Source organism: Chaetodon auriga, chromosome 13, assembly GCF_051107435.1.
Source record: "Chaetodon auriga isolate fChaAug3 chromosome 13, fChaAug3.hap1, whole genome shotgun sequence".
NCBI lineage: Eukaryota > Metazoa > Chordata > Actinopteri > Chaetodontiformes > Chaetodontidae > Chaetodon > Chaetodon auriga.
The window spans coordinates 14,839,530-14,850,614 of record NC_135086.1 but is presented as its reverse complement, the minus strand read 5'-3'; the positions used below and the strand labels follow the sequence as shown (position 1 = coordinate 14,850,614).

The window sequence follows — 11,085 nt, the reverse complement described above, 5'->3', positions numbered from 1 at the left end:
AAAAATATGCAATTCAATGAACATAAAACAAACCATTAATAGCGTGAAAACCAAACTAGCTTTTATGCATAAAATTTAAGCAACACGCAGGTTGTTGTCAGCATTATTTGTGACAGGCGAGGGTTGCTGTGAAAAGTATTCACATTAAAATATAGTACTCTGAACTGTTTTCTGTTTGTAGCTGTATCACCGGCTTCGCTGCCAAGCCCCGCCCCCGCTCCCGGAACAGGAAGTAGCTGCGCGTTGCTGCTGACGTTGGTGCTACACAGAGTGGCGATGGCGTTCACGGATCAGTCCCTCCTGGACTTAACAGATAAAGAAATGCGGGAGAAACTGTCGTTCTGGGATCGCCGCACCGATGCCATGGCCCCCCTCACGGAGAAACAAATGGACTCTGTCCTGGAGCTCCGAGCCGCGGCGGAAACGCTCTCTGTCCCGTCAGAGGTGAGATGAGACTCCATAGCCAGCTAGCTAGCTAACAGAGTTGCTAACTTACTTTCCAAATGTCAGTGAGATTAACTAAACCACGTAGCTGCGTCTGTAGGAACTTAGTTTACTTGTCTGCGATGTAAACAGGATAGTAAAGTTAATATGTCACGGAATGTTAGCTTGTCGGCTAACTAGCGGGCTTGCACTTGCGCCCCGCCACGTCAAGCCTTCCAGCTAGCTTCATTTGCAACCTTGCTAGGTATGTTTGGAAACAGAGAGCGCTGCTTTGTCTCATAGTTGCCCATTGAGGACTTGTGCAGCCTCTCGTCGCGGTCCTTGCAGTCCCCTTTCACGGCGACTGTGCCCGCTTCAACGGAGGACGTCCTGCTCAAGGGTTTCCAGATGCTCGATATGGAGAATGACCGGATAGAGACGGCGCAGCAGGTGACTTGTGTTTGCCAGCAGTAAACAGTGCTGCAGCCAGTCAGACGTGCTCTACCATAAGATGCATGATTTTAATACAATGCTCTGTTGTGTTGCAGTTCTTTGCTTGGTTCGCCAAGTTACAGTCAAACATGGACCAGGATGACAGCATAAAGTACAGGTGCGTCAATGTAAAGTGCTTAACCTTACACCTACACTGCTGTCATACTGAACTATTGGCTGTATGCTTGTTTAGAGGAGGGCGACCTGAGAGGAAAGTTTTATGAAAAGATAAATCAGAAACAAACTACATGGACAAGGCAAAGCGGAGTCATTAACATGTCATGCCAAGTAAACCAAAAATGCTTTGCATTAAAATTCTTGTTCAACACCCACCCACACATAAAACGCCCATCCACTCTACACATCTTTTTGCCCGGTCTCAATCGCTGCCCCTGAGTTGAATGAAGTGGCAGTTCAGTCCGAATCGGGTCAGTTAACCATAAACCACAGACACAAATGTGCACGTATACAGACGTATGGTAATTAATCATAAGTCAGCAGAGAACTTTCAAGTCCCACAGAGCAGGACCAGCGCTACAAAAAGCAAAGCAGATCATCGGCTGTGCTGCTCTTTTCTGCTGCACTTCTGGCCACGCCCCAGTTAGTGATGTCACAGCATTGACAGGCGTCACATCTCCTGTGACATCTCTGTTTGTGGTCCGGTCAGAAGTCCAACCTACATGAAGGTTTCAACCCATAAAAATATGGTCAAATTGCTTTGCAAACCGCTGGGTAGCTTCAACGCATCATCTTGTCTTTGCGTAAACAAACAGATAATATGTCTCCTTTCCCTTCAGGAGGACCAGAGATGATCTAAACTGCTACCAGGAACAATGCGATGCTATCCTGAAAGACGTCAGTGCTGCCCTGGAGCACTTGGACTCCCTTCAGAAACAGTATCTGTTTGTGTCCAATAAGACTGGCACCCTGCACGAGGCCTGTGAGCAGCTCCTAAAAGAGCAGGTACGTTGCACGCTGTTCTGTCCATCTGTTAACTCAAGCCACGTGATGGACGGATCTGTGAGGCTCCATCTGTGGGAATGTTTGTACTGCAACGTCACTTCATGTTTGTGTGTCGGCATGGACACGTGAGCTGACATTGCAGTACTCACTCCCAAACCCAGAAACTGCAGAATTAGCCGTAATGTCGGTATGATGTAAACTCTGGAGCTGTTCTGAATTGGGAAACTGTATAAAAAGAACTTTGGTAATACCCAAAGGAGTCACAGAAGATGCTGTACATTATCTAGTTCAGAGCAGCTTGACATAGATAAAAGCTTGTCTGAATATAAAACTGCTAGCAAGCGTTTTGCAGGTAAAAAAAACTCTGACTGCTGTGGCATATTTAATTTCTCATTGACGCTGCAGTTTTCTTTCTGTTTTTTTTTTTTTATTATCCTGCACAGATAGCTGCTTGTGTTCACAAATATATGTAAATTGGACCATCAGAAGGACTTGAGCTGAACTGAAATGAAACTGTCATGCCTGATTGTGTCCGTCGTGGTTTGTTGTTTTCTCTCGTTGCAGTCAGAGCTGGTTGACCTGGCGGAGAGCATACAGCAGAAACTGTCGTATTTTAACGAGCTAGAAAACATAAACACGGTAGGCTGGGGTTTTTTTTGTCGTCTGCGTCGTGAAACGTGGTAATATATGCATTGTAAATTGTGCCTTTATTAATTGCTAATTAGACATGAAGCTAATTATTCCTAAAGATCATTAAAAACATCATTCTATAGACTCATATTTCAGCTGCATCTGTAAAGTATGAAAGTAAAATCTGTAAAGCTGGTTTAATAAATTTCACTCTGGTTTCATATGAAATACATTTTGACCAGCGATGACCAGCGAAATGTTTTAATTATAAAGGCCAAGAGCTGGAAGATCTAATCGTTTATGCCTGAAATGCCTCCAAACCGAGCCTTTTCTCCGTCTTTGCAGAAACTGAACTCGCCAACCTTGTCTGTAAATAGTGAAGGCTTTATACCGATGCTGTCGAAATTGGATGACTGCATTGAATATGTTTCTTCGCATGTAAGTGGCTTTCACAGAACTTCAGTGTCTGTGCACATCTCATTTTATTGCCAGCGATGGAATAATGAAACACTAGACCATGCTCTTCAGCAGTAAATGCGTTTGAATGACTTCTGTTTAATTGATGCATATTTATACCAGTGAGAAATCTAAACCGAGACCTGGACGATGCACTGCTGACTCGTTATAACTGCAGACTGTGCTGTGCCGTTACAATTACAGCTGTCTAACACTTGACTGTCTTGATTGATTGCAGCCCAATTTCAAGGACTATCCAGTTTACTTGTCCAAGTTTAAGCAGTGTCTTTCTAAAGCTATGCACTTCATGAAGATCCACATCGTAAACACTATGCAGAATCTCACAAGCCAGTTAACGAAAAGGGTAAGGAAAAGTCACAGTTCCTCCTCCTACACAGTCAACAGCAGTGCCGAGTTTAATATCAATATTTAAAAAAAATGTATTTTATTTTGCCCCCTCAGGATCCATTGGGATTGACCAACGCAGACAATGCCTTTACACTGTACTATGTCAAGTTCAGAGCAGTTGCACCTAAAGTTAGAGTGAGTATCATGTGTTTATTACCTCCTGAAATTATGCATACACAATTTTTTGTAACAAAATCTCATTTTCATTGACTTTTTTTTTTTCTTCCAGTCACTGATTGAACAGATCGAACAGCGAGCAGAGAAGATTCCCGAGTGAGTATTTGTATTTTCCTAAAAACAAGTAGCAGCTTCAGCATTTCCTGCGCTTCAGTTAACTCATCCCTTATCGTCATATCAATGTGAGCAGATACCATCAGCTCCTAGATGAAATCCATCAGTGCTACCTTGACCAGAGGGAGCAGCTCCTCAGTCCGAGCATTACGTCCACCATTACTGACCTGACCAACCAAAACAGCAAAGACCACTGCGCCCTGGTAAGGCATGACCAGTTCAAAGCGGAACTGCCCTTTAGATACAGCAAAGTGACATTTGAGCATGCAGAAAGCCCAGCGTGGTCCCTCCGGGATATTTTCTGCAGTGCTTGGTGCAGACACAAAGCTGTGCACATGATAAATGAGTATAATCTGAGACTGTGTGCAGCAGGCATCCAAATCTCACTCCTGTTTTGTTCGCAAGTGAATTGCAGTGCCGTGTTGTTTGTGTAGTCTGTCATACCTCATCTATAAAGCGGTGACTACTGTGCTGTGTTCTTCTAGCGCTTGAAAATGTAACTCGCCGAAAGGTCGGTGCAATAATTCAGGATGAAATATTTTTAATGCCATTTCGTACTTCAGAAATCACTCATCCTGTTTTGGCGCCTGGACGGTCTATGTGTTCTGACGCTGCGTTGGCATTTAAAAATACTTGACTAATTGGCTTGATGGGGATCCTATAATTAAAGGTCAGAATTTCATGCAACAAGCTTCATAACAGCCACGCCACGTAGCCGTGATTTTTCTTTTAATGAAATCGTTAATGATTGCTGTAATGGGTGCCTCTATCTTTTATGTAGGAGGATGTGTTTGCTTGTTTGAAGTGGAGCCAAAGCCAAGTACTGCTATGCACTGCAGCGGGTAATCACTGTGTGTTTGTACAGGTTCGCAGTGGCTGTGCTTTTATGGTTCACGTGTGCCAGGATGAGCACCAGCTGTACAATGAGTTCTTCTCTAAACCTACACCTAAACTGGAGTGAGTATCCCCCCGCGTCGCTGGTATCATGATCAGAGCCATCGTCTTGTATCTCACACACAGGCTGTATGTGTTTGTTAAGGCACAACGCTTCAAAATGCATGATAGCCATTTCAGGTTTTGCTCAACAGTGTTTGAAATACCCATTTACACAGCATGGGCAGACAATTTGGATCACTACTTTTTTTTTTTTTCTTCAGTTTGCATAATTATTTTTAGGCAGTACTTTATTCCTTAACTTGAAGGAAAACTTGAAGCTTGAAATGAACAGAAAGTGTAATTTTAGACTCCTCTCAGTTGTACAAAGCAATTAAATGGTGTTTAATCTTTGACAGCGAGCTGCTAGAGAAGTTATGTTTGTCCCTGTATGATGTCCTCCGGCCTTTAATCATCCACATCATCCACCTGGAAACCCTGTCTGAGCTCTGCAGTATTCTCAAGAACGAGATGCTGGAAGACCACGTTCACAACAATGGTAGGTCAGAGCTCCTGTTATCCTCTAAGCTTCTCACTTATCACATGAGGTGTTAAATGTTGAAGTTGTGCTGGAGTTTGGGGATTGTATTTTTTTGCCTGGACTCACTAAATGTGTATAACACACACACAAAAAGTGAAGTGTGAAAGAGTCAAATGGCTGTTTTATGAGGGGTTGTGTACCAGACTACTTCTTGGTTGGGACCATTTGCCCTGCAACCAGCAGACACTCCAGGAAGTTACACCCGACCAAGAAAACACTCCGACCGCATAACCCCACGGAAGACGGTGATTAGTAGTGTTACACTTCAGGGATTAAACAAACAAGATACGGTGAATTAGTGAGTTTTAGATGTGCTGGCAGGCTGATTTTGTGACCTTTGGACAGAGCCAGCCAAGTTGTTTCCCCCTGTTTCCAGTGTTTGTGCTAAGCTAAGTTAGCTGGCTGCTTGTAGCTACATATTAAGCGTACAGGCATGAGAGTGGTATCGACCTTCTCTTTAGACTGACTGCAAGAAAGTAAATCAGTGTATCTCCAATAAGGGTTGAGGGAATTGAAGACTTTTTCAAGAACAGCACTTTGCCTTTTGGTCTTTATGGACTTCTTATCTGTTCTGATTTCATATCAATATACATCAACTTTACACTGAAGCCCCCATGGGACTTCTGTCTGATGTGTCTGTTCACAACAAAGTGTAAACTGACCTCTGGTGTGCTTTTATGTAGCCGCTCAGCTGGGGGCCTTTGATGCAGTGGTGAAGCAGATGCTGGAGGACGTCCAGGAGAGGCTGGTCTATAGGACTCACATTTACATCCAGACTGATATCACGGGCTACAAACCGGCTCCGGGAGATCTGGCCTACCCTGAGAAACTGGAGATGATGGAGGTAAGTCTCGTGTGCAGAAGGGCATGTGGTTTCACAGTGCATGGATGCAGGAATGGCTGCAACTAAGGAGTGTTGTCATTAGTTGTTAATGCATCTTGATTTTTCTTAAGATGATAAATTGAATTCTATTTTCCCTTAATTTAGCCTTTTCCCCGTCTACTAACTCTTGCTTTTCCTTTTGTTTTTTGCCGCCCTTAGAGAATTGCTCAGAGCTTGAAGGAAGAGCAGATGAAGCAGATTTCACAAGAGTCCACGTTTTCTGATGTTCAGCTCGAGGATCCTGATGGTAGAAGAAACAGTAACGCTGGTCCGTGTTTCCCGATTGTGACAATTTTTATTTTTAAGACTTTAAGTGTTCTTGTCTTTTGCCTAATGGCTCTTCCTCCTTTCGCACAATGAATACAGGGAATGTAGAAGCATCGAGCCTGCAGTCGTCGATCTCTCCCGCCGATCTGCACGGCATGTGGTATCCTACCGTCAGACGAACGCTGGTTTGTCTGTCCAAGCTCTACAGATGTATAGATGTGAGTCTTCAATTTTCATTTGTCTCTAATTTGTCTTCTCGGATCCGAAAATATGGGAGGATGTGTGGTATATAGTTTTCTTTCTGCCGTTCTCATTCATGTGTTTCTTGCTGTGACTTGGTCTTTTTCCAGAGAGCAGTCTTCCAGGGTTTATCTCAAGAAGCCTTATCTGCCTGCATCCAGTCGCTGCTTAAAGCTTCAGATATCATCCTTAAAAACAAGGTTGGCAGACGAAGTTATGAACAGAGTGTAGTTCTGTGTTTTTCCTGAACTTTTTAGATTTTTATTATCATCAGAATAACTGGAAATGTGCCTCTCTTTTGACATAGTAAATAAGATCAGTTCCCTCTTAGATAAAAAGTGCTCTTTTATTCAGATTCCTTCCGGCTGCAGCATCCCTAACGAAAGCAGCCGGGATGTCATTTAAGGTTTACTTTAATGGGTGCTTTATTATGCTCTGCAGAGTGTTCAGCAGACCATCCTTTATTTATGGGCCTCTCTCACCTTCAAATTTGCTGTCTATCTGTGCTAACTGGCCCGTTTCAACCTAACACTTCAAATTAAAGCAGCAGCATCAATCTCAGAGGATGTGTTCCCACCCTGTGTTGATGATGTCTTTTTCCAATGTTTTAGTCGCTGGCTGAGCAATAAATGGTTTCAGCTGCCTTTTTTGTCACAGTAATATGTCCCTTTCCAGCTATGGCTAATCAGCAGTTATTAATTAGACATATTCCCTTATCGTCTCCGAGCTTGTGCTTTTTATGTTCTCTGTGGCTTGGCTAGTCAGCAGATGCCCTTTTGTGTTGGCAGCCTGCAGTGTGGATTTAACAGTGCGCTATCACTTTCTGTAGACGCAAATAGATGGGCAACTTTTCCTGATCAAGCACCTGCTGATAATGCGTGAACAGATTGCCCCATTTCACACCGACTTTGCTATCAAGGAAATCTCACTGGACCTGAAGAAAACGCGAGGTAAGATAATTAAAGGTGGAGGGAACATTGGTGTTCGGCTCCATAAAAGCCAGTCATTACATTCTCATGCTCATTAAGCAACTTGTGCCTATCACATGCACCAGTGGCAGCAATTAATGTGGAAATTACAGTGTAATCCAACACCATAATGTACATTAACCGATGGCTCACAGGGCAGAGTCGCTCCTCCTATCACATACCTCATCTCAGTCAAGGTCATATTAAATTTGTAGCACTAGAGGGCACTCTAACGCTACACCAACCCAGATGTAATCTCTGCTTTGTGTTCAGATGCTGCCTTCAAAATCCTGAACCCTAAGGCTGTTCCCAAATTCTTCCGACTTAACAGTCACAACGCCATACTTGAATTCCTGTTGGAGGTAGCGTTTTTGTTTTTTTTTATTAAACATACCATGCACTTTGTGTACTTTGATAGCACCCTGCCTTAAGGGAAACGCCACTTGATAGTGCTAAACCCTTTGTCTCCGTGGCCCCCAGGGAACACCGGAGATAAAGGAGCACTACATTGACTCTAAGAAGGATGTGGACCGACACCTGAAGTTCAGCTGTGAGCAGTTCATCCAGCAGCAGACTCAGATCTTTGTGGGGAACCTTGAGGAGTTTCTCACCAAGGTAACCGTTAGAGCGAAGGCAGACTTAGCCCCAGGCAGCGACGGCTCATTCTGACCTTCATTTTTTTTTCTTTTATTTTTTTTTTCCGTCAGCTTTTTAAAAACCTTTAAAAAATCATTTGCTTATTCGTTGATCACTGAAGGTCTCGGTGCTTTTCTGGCAACTCAGGATGAAATAGCTGTTTTTCATCTAGGACATCTACTTCTGATGCTTCTTATTAGTGTGTATATGCATGTGTTTTGATATTGTGTTCTGAAACCTGTCAATGTTGTGATTGTGCTGCCATAATTAGTTGGCTGGGTTTTTTTTCTACCCACCTCACGCAGACAAAGAGTAGTATTTACTTGAACGATAATAGAAAATGCAGTTGAATTGGCCCAACTGGCAGCACAGCTTCTTGTGCTTGTTTTGCATGGCTTACAGTAACACCAGCACAAATTAAGTCCTTTCAAAATCTAATGTTTTGTTTTGACTGTGCCTGCACTCAGGTCGCAGCTCTTAAAACTATGGCTATCCAAGGTGGTCCCACATACAGCCTGTCTCAGCAACCTTGGGCGCAGCCAGGTAAGATTTGTCTCAGGAAACGCCACTGGCATCATACTGTAATTCATCAAAACTTGTATAGCGAATGCTGGAGGGCATGTCAGTGTTTTTTTTTTCTCCTTTTTTTTTCTCTTTTCAGCAAAGATCAACGATATAGTGATGGCTACCTACCGGGTGATGAAGAGCAAGCTGCCAAGCACTTTACAGAGCATGTCCTTGTACTTAGCCAATAGAGACACAGAGTTCATCCTTTTCAAGCCTGTCCGGGTGGGTGGCAGAATTAATAGTTTGCTGCATGGACTGTACTTAAAGCTCGAAGAATCCTTCATACATTACAAAGCAACGCTCGCTCTCTCTCAAATGTCTAGTCAATAATTATATCTCACTGCATTACAAGCCCTGTCAATTGATTTAGGAGAAATTGAGATTATAATCCAGCGATTTAATTGCAGTCGTGGGTTGACTCTTTGACTTGGAGATTGTGCCTTTAGCTGTAAATCATCAGTGTATCAGTGTGTGTGGAGGATTCTTTGTGCTGCCTGTGTACTGCTCATCAAGGTGCCAGGTGAAGCTGAATGAGAGAGGCACAAAATTCTAGCGGTTGACATGGAAACAAGATAGCGAGGGGACGTAGGCCAGATGGAAATGGAGTATTAATTTCCCCCCAGCACTCAGTAATAGGATGACTTTTTCCACAGAATAACATCCAGCAGGTATTCCAAAGACTGCACGCGTTGCTTCAGGAGGAATACAGCGGAGAAGACCTTCAAATCATCGCATGCCCATCTACAGAGCAGGTACAGTGCTGTGGATTAGCACAGCCCAAAGGCACCTGACATAGTTTTAATAATACCGCTGCAACATCCAAAAGTGCTGAGAGCCACTTCAGTGGAGAAACGCTGATAACGGGTGGCGGCTAAGTCACGGTGAGCACTCATCATTTTTTGCGGCTCTCTTTCAGATTAACCTACTGCTGTCTGTGAATAAGTAATGTCCGAGTTCGGCGTGTGGCGATACCGATGAGCGCCCTCTGGAAAGCGCTGGGATGCTGCAACTCCAGCCGTGACCAGGAGCTGTGAGGCTGAGTAGGCGAGATGACCAGAGAACTGTACCCGAGCTGCAAGCTGGACCGGGAGTGCTGAACTGTCAGCAAAGGGAAAAAATAAATAATAAATAAATAAAAGAAATCCTGCACAAGGCCAAAGATTCTCCAGCAGAGGCTCGAGTAGCTACAAGTACGTTGAGGGCCAAGTATTCATCTTGAAGTCCATAACAAACTGGAAAGTGGAGGGGATTTTTTTCTGGGTACTGACTTGATCATTTTGTTTGACTCAAATTGAAGGTGGTGTTGTGGTTAGGGTTGTTTTCACGTAGGAGAAATCCATGTTGACGGGTGGATTCGTGATCACGGTCTCTCTCAAAGGTGTACTATGCACAAATTGTCACTATTGCTTAGAAACAGTTTCTTACACTGTGTCCGCCATTTTCGGAGCATCCTCTTGGATGCTTGCTGCTTACAGTCTGACACCTGGTCCCTACCTTTTTATGAAGTCCCGACCTCACTTGCGCACTGTTATTGGCTGTTATTGGCGATACACCCACTGCCCAAAGGTTGCAGCCCAGAAACGTCCAGAACACAGCAAAATAGAGGAATGTAAGAAAACACAGACGGAGGGGAGGGTCTCTGCAGATAAATACTCCATCATGTGATGACTGAGAGGGATTGTACATTGTTTTGAAATAATTTGCACTCTGTGTGAGGGTGGGTGGGGGTGAAATGTATTAAGAGTGTTCAGACAAGGACACTTGGGGTGTGCAAATAGAGGCACTAAAGGGTTGTTGATCAGCCAGGTAGCTAATGGCCAGGAAGAAGCTTGCGTTCACATCCCCACACTCCCTTGATGGGTTTGGAAGGGAAAACAAGAAAAATGCTGCAAAATATTTTATTCCTCTTTTTTTTTTTTTAATGTAACACTCAGTAGAAATGTGGCGGCCCGGTGTGCTACAGGACGCTCACATCCGACAGGTTTCCTTCTCTCATCACAGCAAAAATCCACACAGATGTTCTTCACTTTTGTGAAGATGCTTTTGTTATTCTGTTGCAAATATGTAAAAAGTATACAGTGAAATCTTATGTTTTATACTCCTTCTTTTTATAAATAGGTTGATTAAAACTAATATACTTTTACTTTTGGACTGACCTTGGCAGTTTTGCACTGTGCACTGTATGATTTATGGGCGAGTCTCGTCCTCGCAGAAAGAGACACTGTCGGTGTAACGTCTGCTCTGGTGTGTTGGTCCCTTGTAAAATGATGTGTACAGTTCTACTATTTATGAACATTCTGATTAAAAAAAGGTTAATGAAGCACTCTGGTTTTATTTCTAGAGAGCACTTTGTTGTTGTGTGTGGATTCTCGGAACACGACCGTACG

At 43.5% G+C, this 11,085-nt stretch overlaps 1 protein-coding gene across 1 annotated transcript; it reads left to right on the top strand.

The window, feature by feature from the left end:
* The first annotated feature begins 257 nt into the window (after positions 1 to 257).
* On the top strand, positions 258 to 11,020 carry cog3 (component of oligomeric golgi complex 3). Its single transcript, XM_076746298.1, has 23 exons — positions 258 to 444; positions 727 to 873; positions 972 to 1,033; positions 1,713 to 1,878; positions 2,443 to 2,517; positions 2,854 to 2,946; positions 3,203 to 3,328; positions 3,427 to 3,507; positions 3,602 to 3,645; positions 3,740 to 3,866; positions 4,529 to 4,620; positions 4,956 to 5,095; positions 5,821 to 5,981; positions 6,180 to 6,288; positions 6,387 to 6,505; positions 6,638 to 6,727; positions 7,357 to 7,477; positions 7,769 to 7,857; positions 7,976 to 8,110; positions 8,599 to 8,674; positions 8,793 to 8,920; positions 9,352 to 9,450; positions 9,615 to 11,020. The coding sequence occupies exons 1-23, from the start codon at positions 277 to 279 to the stop codon at positions 9,642 to 9,644; spliced, it is 2,478 nt and encodes an 825-aa protein (XP_076602413.1). The 5' UTR covers positions 258 to 276; the 3' UTR covers positions 9,645 to 11,020.
* Positions 11,021 to 11,085: the final 65 nt, after the last annotated feature.